At 43.1% G+C, this 24,527-nt stretch overlaps 2 protein-coding genes across 2 annotated transcripts in view; both read right to left on the reverse strand.

The window, feature by feature from the left end:
- The window catches only part of TXNDC12 (thioredoxin domain containing 12), a 37,856-nt gene that overhangs the window by 3,012 nt on the left and 10,317 nt on the right, over nt 1-24,527 (reverse strand). The window contains exons 2-6 of the mRNA XM_030823907.1: nt 18,242-18,302; nt 5,044-5,096; nt 3,811-3,884; nt 1,043-1,112; nt 1-84 (exon numbers count right to left, since the gene is read on the reverse strand). Coding sequence (XP_030679767.1) covers nt 1-84; nt 1,043-1,112; nt 3,811-3,884; nt 5,044-5,096; nt 18,242-18,302 — 342 coding nt within the window. The remainder of the gene's footprint in view (nt 85-1,042; nt 1,113-3,810; nt 3,885-5,043; nt 5,097-18,241; nt 18,303-24,527) is intronic.
- On the reverse strand, nt 8,868-10,615 carry KTI12 (KTI12 chromatin associated homolog). Its single transcript, XM_030823906.1, has one exon. The coding sequence runs from the start codon at nt 10,522-10,524 to the stop codon at nt 9,460-9,462; it is 1,065 nt and encodes a 354-aa protein (XP_030679766.1). The 5' UTR covers nt 10,525-10,615; the 3' UTR covers nt 8,868-9,459.

The following is a 24,527-nucleotide window of genomic DNA, read 5'->3' on the forward strand; positions in this document are numbered from 1 at the left end:
CTTGCTCGGCACTGACGTAAAAATACTTGTAGCTGGGGTTTCCATTCTCATTGATGATTTCAGGATGCACCTTGCCACTGGGATCTGTTATAGACAAAATGACACAGGGTTTTGCAGTAATTACAATAGACAGGTACTTCAAACACTACATGGTACATCAGGCTCTCTGGGAAATAAGATCTGCCCATATTTGCAGCCCATTACCTCACCATAATATCTCCTACATTTCTGCTTCCTTTTCTGCTTGATGATTTTGACTTCTATCCCCCATAAAACCTAGCAGAATTTATGCTGAACAAAGATCAGATGGTCATTAAATATCTCTTATAAAATTGTTTGTGGAAAGACATTTGTCTGGTTATATTATTCCATTGCCTTAGCTGCACTATAGGTTCAAGGGTGAGAATTCTTATATCTGTCTTATATGAGAAGGCTTATATCTGTCTCTGTAGTGTCTAATACAGTGCTTGACATATGGCTGATGCGCAAATGGCTATTGAGTGAATAAACGATCAAACTCTTTTTTTTTTTTTTTTGAGACAGGGTCATTCAGTTTCCTTCTGTCATTCAGGCTCAAGGGCAGTGGCGTGATTATGGCTCACTGCTGCCTTGACCTCCCAGGCTCAATTGATCCTCCTGCCTCAGCCTCCTAAATAGCTGGGGCTAAAGGCCCATGCCACCACACCTGGCTAATTTTTGTACTTTTTGTACAGACAGGCTTTCGCCATGTTGCCTGTGCTGGTCTCAAATTGGACTCAAGCAGTTCACCCACCTCGGCCTCCCAAAGTGCTGAGATTACAGGCATGAGCCACTGTGCCCGGCCAAACTTTTGTCATTGCTCACAAAAGCAGTTAGTTAATGGGAAAAGTTTTCCTTCAGACTTGTAGTTCTAGCATTCAGAACTCCCCCACTCTCTCTTGAAACTGGTTTTTATTTGTTTGTGGTCATCCCGGTATAGTTTCACTTAGGTGAAGTCAGTGCCTTGATTCATTTCTCTCTCCATCCACATCATGGATTCCCAGGTTAAGATCATGTGCCTTACCCAGAAAAAGGATTCGTGGAATATAACCCCCATCAGGGCTGAAATCTTCATCTTTGGGTTCCTCTTCATCCTATTAAGATGAAATGTAAACCTTAAGTCAGATAACATCCTCTCTCTCCTCAAAACCATTCAGTGGCTTCCCCACTTGTCAGGGCAAAACCCCAATTCCTTGCAGTGGCCTATAAGGCCCTACATGATCTGTCACCTAGGCACTTCTCTAACTTAATGTCCTACCCCTTGTTAAGTCCTCTTCAGCTACACTGACCTCTTGCTGTTGCTGTCATTAAACAAGCCAGGGATAATCCTAACGCAGGCTTTTGGACTTGCTCTTACTCTCTGCTGGACACACTTCCCCCATTATTATCCACATGGTTGACTCCCTTTTCTGTTTCAGACCTTTGCTCAAATATCCCTTTATTTTCAAACCATCTATTTAAAACTACAGTCATCCCTTCCACCTTTCTTTTTCAGCCCTAGCATTTACCACCATCTGACATATTCTAAAATACTTATTTTCTGTCTTCCCACACTAGAATGTTATTTCAACAAGGAAATTTTGTCTGTTTTGTTCACTGCTATATTCCTAGTACCTACATCATTGACTTGCACATAGTATTTCTTTAGTGCATGAATTAATAAGACTGGCATTTTAGTCAAAGTTGTGGACTCACAGTCCTCCCAGGAGATTAAAAACCTACACAATCAGTTTTCTTTGTTTTTTTTTTTTGAGACGGAATCTCGCTCTGTCGCCCAGGCTGGAGTGCAGTGGTGCAATCTCGGCTCACTGCAAGCTCCGCCTCCCGGGTTCAGGCCATTCTTCTGCCTCAGCTGCCTGAGTAGATGGGACTACAGGCGCCCGCCACCATGCCCGGCTAATTTTTTTGTATTTTTAGTAGATACAGGGTTTCACCATGTTAGCCAGGATGGTCTCAATCTCCTGACCTTGTGATCTACCTGCCTCAGCCTCCCAAAGTGCTGGGATCACAGGCATGAGCCACCACGCCCCGCCTAATCAGTTTTCTTTTTAAGAAATTTCCAAAGTTGGAGAATCCTTTATGAAGACGTTTTTACTGTTTCCTTTGAGTAGGAATCCTAATTCACCACAGAAAGTGGTGAGGAATTCATGTGCAAAGGCAATCAATACTTTTACAATTTATGATGTGGTTCCCATTTCAGGGGTTAAATACTTCGCTACGGTGAGGTGTATCAGCATTCAGGCTATCCACTAGCTATATAAGCAATCCCTTAGCTGCCTCACTGTTAACTGTTAATGTGTTCACAAGAGTCCCAGACCTATGTTTAAGTAAACATTATCTTTTTTTTCTCTTTTTTTTTGAGATGGAGTTTCACTCTCTCACCCAGGCTGGAGTGCAGTGGCGCGATCTCAGCTCACTGCAACCTCCGCCTCCTGGGTCAAGCAATTTTCCTGCCTCAGCCTCCCTAGTAGCTGGGACTACAGGCATGCACCACCACACCTAGCTAATTTTTTATATTTTTAGTAGAGAAAGGGTTTCATCATATTGGCCAGGCTGGTCTTGAACTCCTGACCTCGTGATCTACCCACCTCAGCCTCCCAAAGTGCTGAGATTACAGGCGTGAGCCACCACGCCTGGCCCAAGTAAACATTATTTTTACAGAAACATATGGCTAGCAGTATCATCATAGAGCATCTGAGTACTTCATATGTGAAAAGTATGGCCTAAAAGAGAGCTCAGCTAGGTGAGAGTACCTATTCTTATCACTTATTAGGCTCTATGATCTTGACCATATCACATACCTGCTTCAGGCCTAAGATGGTTCTTTCTGTAAAATGAGGATAGTACCAATAGCCTAAAAATCCCTTCCAACTCTAAGATCTGACATTCTATGACTCAGGATTCCAAGACCTGCAGCCTATATGAGGTATGTGAAAGCTATTTTCATAAGGAAACAAGCAGGTTGCACATATAAGCCCAGCACAGATTAGGTGCTCAGTTGAATCACATTTTGCAGAAAGTTGTGGTCTGCATGTATGACTATACCTTTAGTCTAGCTTTACAAAGATATAAAACATGTCATAATCATAAACTAAGGATAAAAGGACCTTAAAATTAAGTCATCTTAAGGCTGGGCATGCTGGCTCATGCCTGTAATCCCAGCACTTTGGGAAGCCGAGGCAGGCAGATCACTTAAGGTCAGGAGTTTGAGACCAGCCTGGCCAACATTGTGAGACCCCCATATCTACTAAAAATACAAAAATTGGCCGAACGCGGTGGCTCACATCTGTAATCCTAGCACTTTGGGAGGCTAAGGCGGGTAGATCACCAAAGGTCAGGAGTTCGAGACCAGCCCGGCCAACATGGCAAAACCCCATCTCTATTAAAAATATAAAAATTAGCCTGGTGTGGTGGTACACGCCTGTAGTCCCAACCACTTGGGAGGCTGAGGCAGGAGAATTGATTTAACCAGGGAGGAGGAGGTTGCAGTGAGCCAGGATCGCACCATTGCACTCCAGCCTGGGCAACAGAGCCAGATTCCATCTCAAAAAAAAAAAAAAAAAAAATTTAGTCATCTTATTCAATCTCTCCTCTCCTAGTTCCTCCCAGAAATAGATGTTAGATGGCTTTCTAACATATCTGATGCAAGCCTTAGTATTAGAGGTCAAGAGAAAAACACATACATAAATTTGACTTTATACCACTAACGAAGCTGTAATGAATATGCATGAATGATACTAACTTTAAAAGTCTTAAAATCATAGCAGAAAGGAGAAACTCTCAAAGTCTTACCTCAAGATTTACCATAACAAAATTATGGGAGAGTTCTGAAATTTCCGTAGATTCTGCAAATTTGGGCTTTAGAGCTGGGGGGAAAAAGATTTTGGAATAGAAGAAAAAACATCATTGTCACAACCAAACCTTAACAAACATAGCGTCACTATTTCTCTTTGGTAGTTTAGGCATTTGTTTAGTTGATTCATATAATAAACTTTTTTTTACACTCTAAAAAACAAGAATTAGGCTACCTGGATTCTGAACCTGCACAGCTATGTGACCTTCAGTGACTTACTTCATTTCTCTGAAGCTGTTACCTCATTTATAAAATAAGGATAATGGCATACAAATAGGGGGGAAAGCATTATTTGCTTTTTATAGTTACATTTCAAAAACCATTGATGTGAAAGACAATAGAGTGACAGTGTGCCACACATGTGTATATGTGTGTGTATACATATATGTATGTGTGTATATATGTTATATATACACATACATTCCAATTATTATTATTATTATTTTTGAGACAGAGTCTCACTCTGTCACCCAGGCTGGAGTACAATGGTACGATCTCAGCTCACTGCAACCTCCGCCTCTCAGGCTCAAGCGATTCTCAGCCTCCTGAGTAGCTGGGATTACAGGCGCATGCCACCAAACCCAGCTACTTTTTTTGCATTTTTAGTAGAGGTGGGGTTTCATTATGTTGGGCAGGCTGGTCAACTCCTGGCCTCAAGTGATCTGCCCAGCCCAGCCTCCCAAACCTGGGATTACAGGCACAAGCCACTGTGCCTGGCCTTTTCCACTATTTTCTACACTCCTTTTCCGTCTAGGATTTTAAGTGCAGCATACCAAATAAAAGAAAAAACCTGGCTGGGGAAGTGGCAAGGTAGTATAGCAGAAAGAATACATGCCACAGAGTCAGATAACTTGGGTTCTAATTTGGTTCCTACTTCCTTCTCATGTCTCTGTCTGTACATTTCAGCTTCCTCTAATATGTATTGTTCATGTGACATTTTAGCATTTAATCCCATACGTGACATAACTGTATCTTAATCACCTTAACTTCCCTAAAATCCCCTCCAAATATAACTGCAAATTTCATGAAGGCAGGAAATCTATGTCATATATTTCTTTAGTATTCGTTAAACAGTCAGTAGTGCTGGGCCAGAGTCAGTGCCAATATTTGTTAAATGTTAATATTTAACAACACATCTGAGTTTTGAATTTAGATTGAGCATTTGCACTTACCTTTGCAAGCTCCACACCAGGATTTATGAATAATCACCATCAGGGGCAGTCCACTTAAAAGCAAAACAAAGAAATTATAATCTAGTAATTCTACTTCTTGAAATTTAATGATGAAGATTAATATATGAAGACATTTCTGTAGTATTATTTCAATTGGGAAAATCTTTAGACAACTTAAATGTTCAATAATAATAGATAATTGCTGTAACAAAATTATTGTTAAATTCTAACACTTCTGTAAATTCTGCAAATTTGGGCTTTAAAGTTAGGGAGGGCTGGGCACGGTGGCTCGTGTCTGTAATCCCAGCAGTTTGGGAGGCTGAAGTGGGCAGATCACTTGAGGCCACGGATTCAAGACCAGTCTGGCCAACATAACAAAACCCTGTCTCCACTAAAAATACAAAAATTAGCTGGGCGTGGTGGCACGTGCCTGTAGTCCCAGCTACTGGGGTGGCTGAAGTATGAGAATTGCTTAAGCCTGGGAGGCAGAGGTTGCAGTGAGCTGAGATCGCACCACTACACTCCAGCCTGGCCAACAGAACAGACTCTGTCTCAAAACAAACAAAATGTTACAGTATTTCTAAATGATTATTGTTATATAATCATTGAAAATAATTTTTCATTGGTAGCTTATATAAAAAACTAGGATACAAATTTATCTATAGTCTGGCTTTAATTATAAAATATGTACAGAGAAAAGAGCCTAAAAGAAAATGTACCAAAACATAGTAATAGCAGCTTTCTGTGGATGATGGGACTGTGGATGTTTTCCTACACTACATCTGTATTTCATGATTTTTCTACAATATAATTTTCATAACCAGGGAGGAAACTGTTCACAATGAGCAATGCAATCCACCTGAAACAGACTGGCTAGAGGACGCTCTTAAGCCTTGGCTCAAATGACAGTAGGAAGACCCCATGTAAGTAGGTAGCCATTAGCTTTCTCCATCACACAACCCCATGTCACCATAACAACATACGCTGTATTAATAGCTACCATGCACTTAACATATTGATCTGTACCTATTATTTACACATCTCCCTCCACTGGACTTGGAGATTCCTAAGACAAGGAACTCTTAGCTGCCTCTATATCCCTTACGTCTGACACATATATTATTGATAGCAAACACTTATATACCATTTGCCATGTGCCAGGCACTACTGTAAATATACATAAGTTAACTCATTTAATAAGTGTCAAATGAATCATTCAGTCACCTCACCTTAGGCCTACCTCACATCTGGATGGACTTCTGCCTCCAATACTTGTAAAAGCTTGTAAACCAAATGAGCAGGGCAAGTTTAGGTGGGTAGTAGGATATAGGTAACCATAATAGCCAAAATGTGCTGAACGTTTATTATATGACATTGTGCTGTATATGCATTATCTCATTTAAATCCTCTAAATAACCCTAGGGTAGATACTATTAATGGTCTCACAATAGAAATGAGAAAGCTGAGATGCTCAATAGAGTAAATATTTGGCCCCATAAAATCTAGGTTCTAGGCCGGGCACAGTGGCTCACACCTGTAATCTCAGCACTTTGGGAGGCTGAGGCTGGAGGATCACTTGAGCTCACAAGTCCAAGACCAGCCAGGGCAACATGGTGAAAACCCGTCTCTACAAAAAAATACAAAACTTAGCTGGTCATGGGGTGTGCGCCTATAGTCCCAGCTACTCACAGCACTGCACTCCAGCCTGGGAGACAGCCAGACCTTGTCTCAAAAATAAATAAATAAATAAAAATAAAAACCCAAAACAAAGCCGGGCGCAGTGGCTCACGCTTGTAATCCCAGCACTTTGGGAGGCCGAGGCGGGCGGATCACGAGGTCAGGAGATCGAGACCACGGTGAAACCCCGTCTCTACTAAAAATACAAAAAAAAAAAATTAGCCGGGCGTGGTGGCGGGCGCCTGTAGTCCCAGCTACTCAGAGAGGCTGAGGCAGGAGAATGGCGTGAACCCGGGAGGCGGAGCTTGCAGTGAGCCGAGATTGAGCCACTGCACTCCAGCCTGGGTGACAGAGCGAGACTCCGTCTCAAAAAAAAAAAAAAAAAAAAAACCCAAAACAAAAACCTAGGTTCTGCCACTTACTAGCTAACTCAGAAGTCCAACTCCAAAACCAATGTTCTTTCTGACAGTTACAGTCTACTTCAATTTAGAATGGTAATCCAGAATCCATGGTTAAACCCAATTCAATCAATAACCAACTGAATGAAGGTTGGAAAAAGCCATTTGAGTTTGCCTCATCCAAACTTCCATTTCACACATGAATCCTGTTTATCAGAAACAAAAGGTGATATAGATTACCTGATGAGCTAGGAATGTACCATCGACCAAGGCAGCCCATCTACCCTATCTTTTAACAGCTCCATAGTTTCAGAGCACGCATGTTTTAGAATGTCTTGCTTTCTCTTTTCTCCCTGGCAAACATCTATTTATCCTTCTAGAGCAGGGTTGGCAGACTAGGGTCTGCAGGCCAAATCCAACCCACTGTCTGCTTCCATAGGGCCCATGATATGCAAATATTTTGTTGTATATTTTTACATTTTTCAATGTTTGCAAAGCAAATCTAAAGACTCCTTTGTGATATGTTAAAATTAATTGTAATTCACATTTCAGTGTAGTTTTATGAAAATACATTAATGCTTATTTGTTTACTTACCATCTATAAGTAGCAACAGCATTTGATGGTCCACAAAGCCTAAAAACATTTACCATTTGGCCCTTTACTGACTTTATTCTACAGTGATGGTTCAAATGTTAACTCCTCTGTAAAACCTTTCCAAAACCACCTCTCCCAACAGCTAGTTAGTCCTCTTCACCAGGTTTCCAAAGCATTTTGTCTTTTGTCATCATCCTCTGACCACTAGCCCATTTCAACCTATCTTTTTTTTTTTTTTTTGAGATGGAGTCTCCTTCTGTTACCTAGGCTGGAGTGCAGTGGCACGATCTCGGCTCACTGCAACCTCTGCCTCCCGGGTTCAAGTAATTCTCCTGCCTCAACCTCCTGAGTAGCTGGGATTACAGGCACGTGCTGCCATGCCCGGCTAATTTTTGTATTTTTAGTAGAGATGGGGTTTCACCATGTTGGTCAGGCTGGTCTTGAACACCTGACCTTGTGATCCACCTGCCTTGGCCTCCCGAAGTGCTGGGGTTACAGGCATGAGCCACCGCGCCCGGCCTAATTCCTTTACTTGTATTTCTCACCACATTATCTCTTTTTGTTTGTTTTTCCAGACCCAGTTTCACTGTTGCCCAGGCTGGAGTGCAGTGGTGTGATCTCAGCTCACTGCAACCTCCACCTCCCAGGTTCAAGCGATTCTCGTGCCTCAGCCTCCAGAGTAGCTGGGATTACAGGCACACCATCACGCCCAACTAATTTTTGTATTGTTAATAGAGACGGGGTTTTTACGTTGGCCAGGCTGGTCTCGAACTCCTGACTCGATTTTGGACTCCCAAAGTGCTGGGATTACAAGTATGAACCACCACACCCGGCTTCTCACCACATATCTCAAGAGCAAAAATAGTGTATCTATTTGGTCTTTGAAATTCACAGCCACTGTTAAAGTAGGTACCTACCGTTTGTTCAATGAAATCCATGAAGAATGAAAGACAAGCTTACAATGATATTTGCCTTGAAATGCAGAATGACGCAAAACAGTTACGGAAATTATCATAATTACTGTAGAGTAGATCAAAACATCTACTCTCTCAGAACTATCAAAATACTACTTCACTTAAAGGCAGAACAATGACAAGTATACCTAAAATGTTACATGAAGTTACACAGGGAAGATTAAGTGAAAGAGATTCCAGTAGACTATTTTAAAAGATTTTATTAGAGGAAATAATCTAGTAGATAACTTTCTTACTTCCACAAAAACAAAGTTTCCCAAGGATACAAACCAATGGATTTATCTGTGAACTCAGTCCCAGAACAGAGACTAGCAAAAAGTCAGTACAGTACTCAAAAAATACTTTTGTGGTATGAAAAAAGGGCAGGTGCAGATGTAGAACTGTGCCATCTTCAGTTTCTGTTCACAATTGTTTTAAAACAATTCTCATCTGTCCAGTCTGCTCTCCCACGCCTCACATGAGGGAAGCCAATGGTCAATGCTCTGTGATAGCCCAAGCAGGATCCAATCTAGGTAATCCCTGTCCACCTCAGCTCTGTCCACTGGCGGGATTTGCCAGGTTGCACCACAATAGTTCTCCATTCTCTTTAGTCTGAACTTATGCTGTAAACCCAAGGCCTGGCACAGGGGTATGCAGGAAAGTTTGAATCAGTCACAACAGCTCTAGTACAGTACTGCATCGATATGCTCTGGAGACCTGCAGCCTATTCTTCCCAGAGAAATAAAGTGGAGTGGAGATCAGAAGCCACGGCTTCCCCCCCTACCTCCTCTGGTTAGTGCAGGCTCTGGCTCAAATACTGAAGAAACATGTTGGCCAGTTGCGGCAAGTTCTCATTGTTGGGATGCATTTTAGTGTACGAAATAAACTGGCGACGAAGGCGACTCAGTTCTGCCATGGTCAAGGGCCGGGTAAACCGCAAGTGCTCTGTGGTACCAGGAAGCGTGAGCAAGTCCCCGGGGACAGCGCTCTTCTGCGCTTCCATCAATCCGGCCAATACTTGACTCGTGACCTGGTCCAACTGGTGCAGAAAACTGCCGGAGGCGAGGGGCTGGGACTGCGTAGACTGATGGGGTGGTGGGGCCCGGTTCTCAAACAGGGCAGAGCGGATCCCCGCCAGGGGCAACGGCTCTTCTAGGCCCACCAAAGTGAATAAAGGCCGGTCCCAGCGATTCCGAGAATCGGGAGCCTCAAAGCGCAGCGTTAGGGCCTCCAGGAGTTCGGGAGAGTAAAAGGCACCGGACCCATGCTTTGCAGATTTGTCTGATTCCGGAGTCACAAGAGCTGGAGACTCCGCAGCCCCGGATTCTTCTCGCTCCAGTTCCTTGGGTACGTCGGCCTGGAAACTTCCATTTACTACAGAGTCCGCAGTATGCAACTCCCTGAGGACGCTGCTGCCCGCCGCCTGGGCTCTCCCGTCCTCCTCAGCGCGTGGCCGCCAACTCACACTGACGTTCCGGCCGGAGTTCTCGTTCGCGCCCGCCACCTGAGGTCCCGCGCTCGGGCCGCCGGGCCGTACGCAGTAGACCAGGCAGAGCGGGGTGCGCGCCGCCCGTGCCAGGCAGTAGAGCTCGTAACGGAAACCTTTGATGTAGTTAAGCGAGTCCAGGATGACTACGTCGTGGCGACTCAGGCGCCGTTCCACGGAGGCTCGCAAAGCTCCACGCAATGCCTTCTCACGGGCAGAATCGCCGTACACGCTTGGGTCCTCTGCGCCCAGGACAGCTGCGTCGTCCACCACGTACACTGCGCGGCCCTCGGCAGCCAGCGCCACGCGCAACTCTTCAGCACGCTGGCTCTTGCCGCTGTACGGCAGCCCGCAAAACACCACGAGCGGCATCCTCTCCGGGAGCGACCGTAGGCAACCGCGCTGCGTCAACTTCCGCGTTGTACGCGTCTCCGACGTAAGCCGGAAGTGCAAACTGCTCTTCCTGTCTCCTTTGACTGTTACAGACCCTCTTGTTTCTATGGAAACAGGAGTTCTACGCCAACTAGGCCCAGGTTCAGCTTTCTCAGAAAGGAGATACAGAGACTATAATGGCATCAGTTATTTATGCCAAATGTTTAGGCCTCAGGAGAATGTGATCTTCCTGCGGCCAAAGACTGCCCGTCCATTTTACTAGTAAGGCCTAAGGGGCATTAAATATTGTACGCAATCAGCACTATATTTAGCATATAGAAGGCAATTGATAAATGCTGGTTCTCCTTCATTCCTCCTGTTAAACCTACTGGCTCTCAGTAAATGTTTATTCAATTACCATTTCAATCATTCAACATCTCCAAGGTTGGGAATTCAGAGATGAACATAAAACGCTTTCCCCACAAAAGATAAAAGGTCTGAATGGGAAGGATCAGGCGCCTACAATCAGAGTAATAAATACTATAATGGATAGATGCAGGTGAGGTTATAAAAGAAGAGAAGGGAAAAACAAACTACCCAGAGAAATCACTGAAGACTTTATGTAGAAATAGTCATTTGACTTAGAACTTGAAAGACAAATAGGAATTTTTCTCCTTAGTAGGGTTGCCAGATAAAATATAGGATGCCCAGTTACATTTGAACTTCGGATAAACACCAAAAACATTTTTAAGCTTAAGTGTGTCCCAAATATTGCATAGATATATTTAAAATTATTTGGTGCTTATCTAAACTTCAAATTTAACTGGGCATCTTTTTTTATTATTATTTATTTTTTCTTTTTTAGAGATGAGGTGTATGTTGCTAAGGCTGGTCTCAAACTCCTGGGCTCAAGTAATTGTGCCACCTCTGCCTCCCAAAGTACTGGGAATACAGGTGTGTGAGCCAAGGTGCCTGGCCTGCATCTTTTATTTTATTTTATTATTATTATTTTTTGAGACAGGGTCTCACTCTGTCACCCAGCCTGGACTACAGTGGTACAATCTCAGCTCCCTGCAACCTCCACCTCCTGGGTTCAAGCGATTCTCCTGTCTCAGCCTCCCAAATAGCTGGGACTACGCGTGTGCGCCACCGTATCTGGCTAATTTTTGTATTTTTAGTAGAGACAGGGTTTCAGTATGTTGGCCAGGCTGGTCTCAAACTCCTGACCCCAGGTGATCCACACGCCTCGGCTTCCCAAAGTGCTACGGTTAAAGGCATGAGCCACCATGCCTGGCCATCTTTTATTTTTATTTGCTCAATCTGGCAACTCTATTATTGCAGAAGGTTTGAGACCCAGAGCCATGAAACTGTTGGATCTCTTGTATAAACAGCAAGCACTATAGGATGGTAGGTGCAGAAATGTGAGTGTGCCTGTGCATGTGTGTATATTGTAGATGCACATATACTGGGGTCTTTGTATCTCTCTTGTACAGTATAGTAAAAAACATTCAAGTCTTGGCTCCTCCACTTACTAGTGTTGTAACTACTGGCAAATTATATAACTTTGCTGTACTTCAATTTCCCCTTCTATAAAATAACAACAGTTATTTCACAGGTTTACCAATCTAGTACGTTGTTGTGAGGGTTAAATAAATGTAAACACAGGCCTGGCATGGTGGCTCACGCCTGTAATCCCAGCACTTTGGGAGGCAGAGGAGAGCAGATCACCTGAGGTCAGGAGCTCGAGACCAGCCTGGCCAACATGGTGAAACCCTGTCTCTACTAAAAATACTTTTAAAAAAATTAGCCGGATGGGGTGGCGTGTGCCTGTAATCCCACTACTGAGGAGGCTGAGGCAGGAGAATTGCTTGAACCCGGGATGCGGAGGTTGCAGTGAGCCTAGATCGCACCATTGCACTCCAGCCTGGGCAATAAGAGCGAAACTCTGTCTCAAAAAAATAAAAGTAAACACAGACCAGTGCTTAGCTTTCCCTCCCCTGCCCTGCCTTTTCCTCCTCCTTATGCACTGAATTGTCTGTGCATAAACTAAACCTACTTGAGACTTTATAGACTATTCAACTTGACTCTAGTAGGCAGTATGGTATACAGGTTTAAAGAACAGGCTCTGAAGCCAGAGTGCTTGGGTCTGCCACTTGCTAGCTGTGTGCTCTTGGGCAAGTTATTTTAGTAAACTTAGAAAAAACTGTGCCTTACTTTTTTCATCTCTAAAATTAAGATAACAATAACACCAATCTCAAAAAGTTGTTGTGAGAGTTAAATGAGTTGATTTGCATAATTTAATGCCTAATGCACAGCAGCACTTAGTACAGCTGACCCTTGAACAACCCCAGGATGAGGGGCACTGACCCCTGACACAAATCAGCATATAACTTTTGACTCCCTAAAACTTAACTACTAATAGCCTACTATTGACCGGAAGCCTTACTAATAATATATTCAGTTAACACATATTTTGAATGTAATATTATATATTGTATTCTTACAATAAAGTAAACTAGAGAAAAGAAAATGTTATTAAGAAAATCTTTCCGGGAAGCAGGGGGGAAAAAATCATAAAGAAGCAAAAATATGTTTAGTATTCATTAAGTGGAAATGGATACTCATAAAGGTCTTCATCCTTGTCTTCACACTGAGTAGGCTGAGGAGGAGGAAGAGGAGGGGTTGGTTTTGCTGTCTCAGGATGGCAGAGGCAGAAGAGGGTAGAAGGGGAGGCAGAACAGGCAGGCACACTTGGTGTAACTTTATGGAAATATATTATAATTTCTGTCTGACTTTGTTGCTTTTTCATTTCTCTAAAAATGTTTCTATACGATACCAATCCTTTTTCTTTGCTTTAGTTTCAGGGCACATATCTTAGAAGGGTCCATGTTGTAAAATAAGTCAAAAGCAGCTCTAAATAATTAGAACCTTCTGCCAGATCTGTTTTCTGGCACTGCCTCTTCTACATGTTTTTCCTCATCATCTGGCACTCATCTCCATCAAGTTATCTTCTGTTCATTCCTCTGGTTTGGTGTCTATTAGCTCTTGAATTTATCCAAGATCATATCTTAAAACCCTTTACCCCTCACCTTTTTTTTGCCATATCCACAATCTTTCATGATTTTGATTATCTGTCATAAACCCTGTGAAGTCTTGTATACATCTGGACACAGTTTTATCCAGCAGGAATTTATTGTTTTAGGCTTGATGGTCTTCACAGCTATTTCTATAACAACAATGGCATCTTCAATGGTATAATCCTCCTAAACTTTCATGATGTTCTCTCTATTGCAGTTATCTTCCATAGCTTTGACAATCTGTTTTCTATAGAGTATTGTGTGTAATGAGCCTTAAAGGTCCTTATCACCCCCTGATGTAGTAGCTGATTTAAATATTGTGTTTGGAGGCAAATAGACCACTTTTTTTTTTTTTTTTTTTGAGACAGCGTTTCACTCTTGTTGCCCAGGCTGGAATGCAATGGCGTGATCTCGGCTCACTGCAACCTCCACCTCCCAGGTTGAAGCAATTCTCCTGCCTCAGCCTCCTGAGTAGCTGGGATTACAGGCATGCACCACCACGCTCGGCGAATTTTGTATTTTTAGTAGAGACAGGGTTTCTCCATGTTGGTCAGGCTGGTCTGGAACTCCTGACCTCAGGTGATCCCCCCACCTCGGCCTCCCAAAGTGCTGGGATTACAGGTATGAGCCACTGGGCCCGGCCACAAATAGACTTTTTTATTTGCCTTTGGTGTTGAACTCATGGGGCTCTGGGTGGCCAGAGTACTGTCCAATATCAAAAGAACTTTAAAAGGCAGTCTCTTACTGGCAAGGTACTTCCTGACTTCAGGGACAAAGCATTGATGGAACCAATCCAGAAGAAGGGTTCTTGTTGCCTAAGCCTTCTTATTGCACAACCTAACACCTGGCAGCTGGTGTTTATCTTTGCTCTTCGAGGCTGGAGATTAACAGCTTTATAGACAAGGGCAGTTCTGATGACAAACCTGACTCAAACTCCTGGGCTCTGGTAATCGTCCCACCTCTACCTCCCAATGTGCTGGGTTTTCTTGCACAAAACAGTAGAGTTAGCCTGTCTCTTCTTGCCTTCAATGTTGGTACTTGCTTCTCTTCCTATTTTTTTTTTCCTTTTTAAAAACTGAAATAGGGTCTTATTCTGTTGCCCAGGCTACAGTTCAGTGGTGCAGTCATGGCTAACTGCAGCCTCAATCTTCCAGGCTCAAGCAATCCTCCCACCTCAGACTCCTGAGTAGCAGGAACAACAGGTGTGTGCCACCACACCCAGCTAATTTTTGTATTTTTTTGTAGAGACAGAGTTTCCCATGTTGCCCAGGTTGGTCTTCCTTACTATTAATGTCCTTTGTGGCTTTTTTTTTTTTCTTCCAGAGTAGGGTACCTTAATCTGCATTAAACACCTGTTCAGGCAGATATCCTTTCTCTTTAATGATTTTCTTAATGGTGTCTGAGAATTCATCTGCTGCCTCTTGGTCAGCATAAGCTGCTTCTCCTGTATCTTGTTTTTTTTTTTTTTGAGACAGGGTCTCACTCTGTCACCCAGGCTGGAGTGCAGTGGCGGGATCTCGGCTCATGCAACCTCCGCCTCCCAGGCTCAAGCGATTCTCCTGCCTCAGCCTCCCAAGTAGCTGGGATTATAGGCATGGGCCACCACCACCTGGCTAGTTTTTGTATTTTTTGTAGAGACGGGGTTTCACCATGTTGGCCAGGCTGGTCATAAACTCTTGACCTCAAATGATCCACCCGCCTTGGACTGCCAAAGTGCTGGGATTACCGGCATCACTGCGCCCAGCCTATCTTGACATTTTTTAAGCCAAACCTCTTTCTAGAATCAGCAAACCATCATTTGTTGGCATTAAATACTCCAGCTTTAGATCCTTCACCTTCTTTTTGCTTTAAGTTGCCATATAATGACTTTGCTTTTTCTCAAATCATATTAGAGTCAATAGGTATGCCTTTTTATAGTACCCACATAAAAGCTACATATTATGCACATAAAAAGGCATTTGGCAAAAAGTGCAAGGTTTTTGCGCCTGTTGGCATAGCTACAGTGACAACTTCATGAATTTTCTTTTTTTTTCTTTTTTACACAATTGGTCCTTACGCTGGATTTACCTTTTAAAAAAATTTTTTTTGTAGAAACAGGGTCTTACTTTGTTGCCCAGGCTGGTCTCAATCTACTGGGCTCAAGCAATCCTCCTGCCTCAACTCTCAAAATGGATTCATCTGGCCAGGCCAGAGCAAGACACCATCTCAAAAAAAAAAAAAAAAAAAAAAAGAAAAAGGGTTCATTTATCTTGAAACGACAAGCAACTACCTCTGTAGACCTCAGTCTACAGTACATATCAAGCAATTCAATTTTTTCTTGTAATGTCATAAGCATTCTCTACTTCTTGGGAACACTTCCAGCATCACGAATGGCACCTTGTATGGGTTTCATGGTATTTTCTAGGTTTATGATATTATACTAAATACCAGGAAAAATATGCAAGAGTTGTAAGAGATTACTTTTTTTTTTTTTTTTTTTTTTTTTGAGACCAAGTCTCGCTCTGTCTCCCAGGCTGGAGTGCAGTGGCATGATCTTGGCTTACTGCAACTCCATCTCCCAGGTTCAAGCGATTCTCCTGCCTCAGCCTCCCAAGTAGCTGGGATTACAGGCATGTGCCCACCACGCCCAGCTAAGTTTTTTGTATTTTTAGTAGAGACAGGGTTTCACCATGTTGGCCAGGCTGGTGTCGAACTCCTAACCTCAAGTGATCCACCCACCTCGGCCTCCTAAAGTGCTGGGATTACAGGTGTGAGCCACTGCGCCCATCTGAGAAACTACGTTATACTGCGATACACGATACACTGGAGAGACGTACTGCTCACTGAAGATTAATGTTGCACAGCATTTTAAGTGGATACTCACAATACTTGAGCTCACCTCCATAGCAACAGGAGGTGGCCACAAAATTATTTCAGTCATGTTATACACTACAGTTAATTTTTATGCAGTTATGATTTAATATGGCATCTTTACATTTGTTTACATTTCTCCCTTCTGCAAATGGCATCATGTGTGGTCTATAGGTGTTTGTGTGCAGTAGTTTTTTATTTTTTTATTTTTATTTTTATTTTTTATTTTTGTTTTTTAAGACAGAGTCTCGCTCTGTCTCCCAGACTGGAGTGCAGTGGTGCAATCTAGCTCACTGCAACCTCTGCCTCCTGAGTTCAAGCGATTCTCCTGCCTCAGCCTCCCCTGGTAGCTGAGACTACAGGCATGCACCACCACACCCAGGTAATTTTTGTATTTTTAGTAGAGACAGGGTTTTACCATGTTGGCCACGGTGGTCTTGAACACCCGCCTCAGCCTCCCAAAGTGCTGAGATTACAGGCGTGAGCCATCATGCCTGGCCAGAAGCTTTTTAGACAGGGTCTTAACTCTGTTTCCAGGCTGCAGTGCAGTGGCATGGTCTTACCTCACTGCAGCCTCAAAACTCCCAGGCTCAATTGATCCTCCCACCTCAGCCCCCTCAAGTAACTGGTATTTTTTGTTGAGAAGGGGTCTCACCATGTCGCCCAGATTGGTCTCAAACTCCTGGGCTCAAGTGATCTGCCCGCCTCAACCTACCAAAGTGCTAAGATTACAGGCATGAGCCACCGCACCCAGCCAGTGTGCAGAAGTTTTGATAAATTTTAACTTGTAGATTTCTATATGTTTTATGGTAGCAAATGGTAATATAGACTAATACCTACATATATTTTATACACTTGTAACATACCATTTTCTTAAGTTTTTTGATGTTTCTAGGCTATGCCGTTCATCTGCAAGTTTTTTCAAACTGCTTGAAATCTCCAAAACATTTTCCAATACATTTATTACTGAAAAAAATCCACATATAAGTGGACCTGTGCAGTTCAAACCCATGTTGTTTGGCTGGGCGTGGTGGCTCACATCTGTAATCCCAGCACTTTGGGAGGCCGAGGCAGGCGGATCGCCTGAGGTTGGGAGCTCAAGACCAGCCTGGCCAACATGGTGAAACCCCATCTCTACTAAAAACCACAAAAATTAGCCGGGCATGGTGGCACATGCCTGTAATCTCAGCTACGTGGGAGGCTGAGGCTTGACAAGAATCACTTGAACCTGGGAGGTGGAGGTTGCAATGAACGAAGATCACACCACTGCACTCCAGCCTGAGTAACAGAGCAAGACCCTGTCTCAAAAAAGAAAAAAAAGGCTGGGCGCGGTGGCTCACGCCTGTAATCCCAGCACTTTGGGAGGCCGTGGCGGGCGGATTACGAGGTCAGGAGATCGAGACCATCCTGGCTAACACGGTGAAACCCCGTCTCTGCTAAAAATACAAAAAAATTAGCCGGGCATGGTGGCAGGCGCCTGTAGTCCCAGCTACTCGGGAGGCTGAGGCGTGAACCCGGGAGGTGGAGCTTGCAGTGAACTGAGATCGCACCACTGCACTCCAGCCTGGGCGACAGAGCGAGACTCCATCTCAAAAAAAAAAAAAAGAAAAAAAACCCATGTTGTTCAAGGCTCAACTACAAATGTTAGCCAGTATTATTGCTGTTGTTGTAATTAGGCAACTGTTCAGTTCTTGCTCTGCCTTGGTATAGCCCTTCACCTGAAATTAACGTTAAGTTGATAGCTGAAAAGTGTTTTACCACCATAAATGACCTAAAACCATGTCTTGTACCTGGCAGCTGCTTCTTTCTTCCCGTCTTCCAGTGTCCTCCAGTGAATATGATCTCCAAAACCTGGAAGGAAAGAACTTTATAAGCATTCACACAATGAACAAAGGGCACACTCCCAAGAAGGAAGTGTGCATGCTCACAAGATACCCACTAAGAAGGTTTTCTTCCGTCAAGAGCTTGGTGTTCAAGTCCCAGCTCCGCCACCTTCTAGGTGTATGGGACCATACCTCAAGCCTCAGTTTTCATACCTGCAAAATGGAGACACCACCACCTAATTCACAGTTTCAAAGGAGGCTAAGTTAAAAAATGACGTTAAATGCTTTGTAAACTATCACGGAATATGCTAATAATACTATAAGAATGAATGAGAATTTCCCACAGAGTAAACATAAAGCAGGTTATAACAAATCATAACCAATTGAAGGTGATTCAGCAATACAGCTTTAGATTCAGAAAGACCTAGGTCCATGACTCCACTTCCTATTACATGTGTGAATTTTTGTGAGTGAAATAAGCTCTCCAAGTCCCAATTTCTTTCTTATTTTCCTCCTTCATCTGTAAAAGCAAGACAATAAGACCTACCTCCAAGTGTTAGTATAAGGATTAAATGAAGTAAGTATTTAAAGCTATTGTTATTATTATTCCCACAATTCACCCAGAGTAATCTTTCTATTTTATTTTTTGAAACTCTTGAACATGTTTTGTAGGATAGCACAGAATGGTCTTTCTAAATCATGTTACTCCAGGAAAAAAACAAAAACAAAAACAAAAAAACTTTCAAAGGCTTTCCAATGCCCTAAAGATAAAGGTCCAACTCTTGCAGTAGGGTTTACAAAGCCTTTCAGAATATGGCACCTGCCCACCTCTCCAGCCTCACTTTCCACATTTTTCCTAAAATCTTATATACACACCCTATACTTTCACTTTTTTTTTTTTGTTTTTGAGATAGAGTCTCTCTGTCACCCAGGCTAGAATGCAGTGGTATGATCTTGGCTCACTGCAACCTCCACCTCCCAGGTTCAAGCGATTCTTGTGCCTCAGCCTCCTGAGTAGCTGGAATTACAGGCGCCTGCCACCACGCCTGGCTAATTTTTTTTTTTTCTTTTGGAGACGGAGTTTTGCTCCTGTTGCCCAGGCTGGGGTGTAATGGCGCGATCTCGGCTCACTGCAAACTCCACCTCCTGGGTTCAAGCGATTCTCCTGCCTCAGTCTCCCAAGTAGCTGGGATTACAGGCATGCACCACCAAGCCTGGCTAATTCTGTACTTTTTGTAAAGACAGGGTTTCTCCATATTGGTCAGGCTGGTCTTGAACTCCCGACCTCAGGTGATTTGCCCGCCTCAGCCTCCCAAACTGCTGGGATTACAGGCGTGAGCCACTGTGCCCGGACTGTAATTTTTGTATTTTTAGTAGAGACAGGGTTTCGCCATGTTGGCCAGGCTGGTCTCGAACTCCTGGGCTCAGGTGATCTGCCAGCCTCCTCAGCCTTCCAAAGTGCCGGGATTACAGGCATGAGCCACTGCACCCGACCCTTTCACTTCTTTAAATGAGAGTAGCACGCACTCTCTCCCCTCCAGGCTTTCACAATTACTACTACCTATGCAATTCCTTCTGTCCCTCACCTCCAACTCATTCTTCAGGTATAAGCCTAGAGGGCATTTCTTCTGGTATATCTTCCCTGACTCCCAAAGCACCCTATTCTTACCCCATCACAGCACTCCCCAGGCTGACTTGTAAATGTTTATGTGTCCATCTCTGGACCATATCTTTCTTATTCCTCTCGGTTTCCTTAGCATTTAGCAGTACACATGGCCACAGTAAGTGCTCCATAAAATATTTGTTGAGCAAATGAATCTTATTTATATCACATCACATAAAAGAATTTTATATCCAAAAATTATTAGTGATCATAATGCTAGCTGCTATTTACTGACCACCTTATATGTGCCTGACACACCACGTGTTATCTCATTTAAATTTGGCCTTATTAATAACCCAGTTTTACTTAATCTCTGTATGTTTCAGTTTTCTCATCTTTAAAAGAGGCATAATAATTACATCTCATAAGGTTACTGAATATTAAATAAGAAATATATGCAAAAACTTAGCATAGTGCTTAGCATATTGTAAATGATCAGTAAGTAGTAGCTTTTGTTATTCTATACGATTGAGACTTCTGAGGCTCAGAGAAGTTACATCATCTGTACTGGTCACATAGCTGCTAAATTGCCAAGCTGAGATTTAAATTGCAATCGTGTGCCATTTTGGTTTACCACACTGATCTTTCAGATTTTTCTTCTCAGAAATAAATTCAAATCTAATTTTCATCAGTGCTACCACAGGGAAACAAAAGGTCATCCAGATTAGCACATGCAGGCAGTATCGAAACTAACCATCCTCACTTTTCATTCCCAACAGCATGAGATGCTGTCACTTGCCTAAGGCTCAAGATTTGACTCTGAAGAGTGAGTGATTGAGAATGAAATTGAGAGGATGCCCAGGAGAACTGGAAGGTGTCTAACATGATCACCATCATTCTATTGGTCAATATCTAAACTCAGGCAACTGAATCCTGCTTTGGCAAGATGTCCAACTAGACAGTCTGAAGGGATATACACCTACAAAACAATGAAATCCTAGATAAAATGGACTTTCAGAAGGTGCTCACTAGACTCAGTAATGACAGAACCCCTCCATAAACACAAAGCAAGCTAAAACCTATGAGCAACAAGTAAGTGAGGCTGCCCTGAACGCAAGCGTCCATTATGATGTGGCAAAATGGAGATGAATCTGAAACTCCCACATTAACACAACCCTCCAGAGAGACTGAAGTGATTCCACGTGAGTGGTACCCCCTGGTTTTCAGATGAATCCAATGCCAAAACTTTCTGGAGGAAAAGACTCTCCACTTTAGGCCTCCAGGATAGCCAATGAAGAAGAACCACCATTATGAGCTCACAATCATGGATCACCAAAAATGTAAGAAAAGAAGTCACCACAACAACAGAAGCAACAAACAGATTTTGATCCCTGAGGAATTCAGATATTATCAGCCACAAAATACAGAAATAACTATGCATGAAATGTTTAAAGAAATAACACATGGAATCACAAAAACAGGCATGCAGCATGCAAAATAAACAGTCAAATCTGGCCAGGTGTGGTGGCTCATGTCTGTAATCCTAGCACTTTGGGAGGCCGAGGTGGATGGATTACCTGAGCTCAGGAGTTCGAGACCATCCTGGGCAACATGGTGAAACCCTGTCTCTACTACAATACAAAAAATTAGCCAGGTGCCATGGTGCAAGCCTGTAGTCCCAGCTACTTGGGAGGCTGAAGTAGGAGAATTGCTTGAACCTGGCAGGCAGAGTTTACAGTGAGTTGAGATCACGCCACCACACTCCAGCCTGGGTGACAGAGCAAGACTCTGTCTCAAAAAAAAAAAAAAAGTCAAATCTGTGAAGTCATCAAATAGAACTTCTAGAAATTAAAAATACAGTTTTGTTGAAATACAAAGTGAATGAATATGCAGTGATGAAAGGAGTAATCAAGCCACGAAAAGACATTGAAGAACCTTAAATATATACTAAGTGGAAAAAGCATTTTGAAAAGGCTATATACTACATAATTCCAATTACATGACATTGGAAAAAGCAAAATTATGGAGATACTAAACAGATCAGTGGTTAACGGGGATTCTGGGGGAGAGAGATGAATACGTGGAGCTCAGGATATTTTTGTAACAGTGAAACTATTCTATATAAAACTGTAATGGTGGATACATACTGTTATGGCCTCCATTGTGTCCCCCGCCCCACTCCAAAGTTCATATCTTAAAGTCTTTAAAGAGGTAGCTGAGGTAAAATGAGGTCATTGGGGTGGGCCCTAATCCTTATGAGAAGAGGAGATCAGGACACAGACAAACTTAAAGGGAAGATCATGTGAAGACATAGAAGACAGTCATCCACAAGAAGAAACCAACCCTACCAAGACCTTCATATTGGACTTCTAGCCTCCAGAACTGTAAGAAAATAAACTTCTGTTGTTTAAGCCAGTTAGTCTGTGTATTTGTTATGGCAGTCCTAGCAAACGAATATATGTGTTATTATACATTTGTCAAAACACACAGAATGTACAGTACCAAGAATGAACCCGAATGTAAACTAGGAACTTTAGTTAATAATAATGTATCAATATTGGTTCCTCAATCGTAACAAATGTACCACATAAATGCCACATGTTACTAGAAGTTGGGGGAGGGAGGGACAGAGGGAAGGGAATATAGGAGAACCCTGTATTTTCTTTTTTTTCAATTATACTTTAAGTTTTAGGGTACATGTGCACAATGTGCAGGTTAGTCACATATGTATACATGTGCCATGTTGGTGTGCTGCACCCATTAATTTGTCATTTAACATTAGGTATATCTCCTATTGCTATCCCTCCCCCTCCCCCCACCCCACAACAGGCCCCGGTGTGTGATGTTCCCCTTCCTGTGTCCATGTGTTCTCACTGAGAACCCTGTATTTTCTGCTCAATTTTTCTATAGACCTAAAGCTGCTCCAAAAATAAAGTATCAATTTTTTTTTTTTGAGATGGAGTCTCGCCGTCGCCCAGGCTGGAGTGCAGTGGCATGACCTCGGCTCACTGCAACCTCTGCCTCCCAGATTCAAGCGATTTTCCTGCCCCAGCCTCCCGAGTAGCCAGGATTACAGGCACGCGCCACCATGCTTGGCTAATTTTTGTATTCTTAGTAGAGATGGGGTTTCACCATGTTGGTCAGGCCAGTCTCGAACTCCTGACCTCGTGATCTGCCCACCTCAGCCTCCCAAAGTGCTGAGATTACCGGCGTGAGCCACTGCTCCCAGCCGTAAAGTATCAATTTTTAAAAATGCAATGGATAAGTTAAAACAGCAAATTAGAGGCAGGCAGAGGCATAGATCAGAAAAAGTTATTCAGGATGCAACACAAAGAGACAGGAGATGAAAGTTATGGAGAGGCCAAGAGATACAGAATAGATTGTGAAAGTCTAATACACATAAATTTGGAGTCTCAGAATGAAAGGGTGAAGGAAAAAGACATATTTGAAGGCAGGGCATGGTGGCTCACGCCTGTAATCCCAGCACTTTGGGAGGCCAAGGCAGACAGATCACTTGAGGCCAGGAGTTCAAGACCAGCCTGGCCAACATGGTGAAACTTCTTCTCTACTAAAAACACAAAAATTAGCCAGGCATGGTGGCACACACCTGTAGTCCCAGCTACTTGGGAGGCTGAGGTACAAGAATCACTTGAGCCTGGGAGGTGGAGGCTGCAGTGAGCTGAGATTGTGCCATTGCACTCCAGCCTGGGCAACAGAGGAAACTGTCTTTTTTTTTTTTTTTTTAGGCATACTTGAAGAGATAATGGCCAAGCATTTTCAAGAACAAGATAAAACATTAATATGGCCAGGCACAGTGGCTCATACCTATAATCTTAGCATTTTGGGAAGCCAAGGCAGAATGATCACTTGAGTCCAGGAGTTGGAAACCAGCCTGGGCAACACAGAGAGATCTTGTCTCTACAAAAAATTAAAAGCCAGGCACACTGGCATGTGCCTGTAGTCCCAACTACTTGGGAGGCTGAGGTGGAAGGATTGTTTGAGCCCAGAAGTTTGAGGCTGCAGTGAGCAATGATTGTGCCACTGCACTCCTGGGTGGCAGAGAGATCCTATCTCAAAAATAAACAAAATACAACCATGAATCCACAGATTCCTTCATAATATGTATTAACTGGGATAAATTATAAAAACAAACATTTAAATGTTGAAACTGCAGAGCAACAAAAACACTGGGAAGATCTTAAAAGCACTCAAAGAGAAGTGACTTTTTTTTTTTTGAGACGAACTCTGGCTCTGTCATCCAAGCTGGAGTGCAGTGGCGTGATCTCGGCTCACCACAACCTCTACCTTCTGGGTTCAAGCAATTTTCCTGCCTCAGCCTCCCGAGTAGTTGGGATTACAGGCGCCTGCCACCATGGCTGGCTAATTTTTGTATTTGAGTAGAGACAGGGTTTCATCATGTTGGCCACGCTGGTCTCAAACCCCTGACTTCAGGTGATCCACCTGCCTCAACCTCCTACAGAGTGCTGGTATTACAGGCGTGAGCCACCAGACCCGCTGAGAAATGACATATTTCCTACAAAAGATCAATGATTAGACTGACAGGAACAACAGAAATCAGAAGACAGCAGAATATCATCTTTGAAATACTGAAAGAAAATAACTCTAAACCTAGAATTTTGTACCCAGCAA

This window comes from Nomascus leucogenys, chromosome 12, assembly GCF_006542625.1.
Source record: "Nomascus leucogenys isolate Asia chromosome 12, Asia_NLE_v1, whole genome shotgun sequence".
NCBI lineage: Eukaryota > Metazoa > Chordata > Mammalia > Primates > Hylobatidae > Nomascus > Nomascus leucogenys.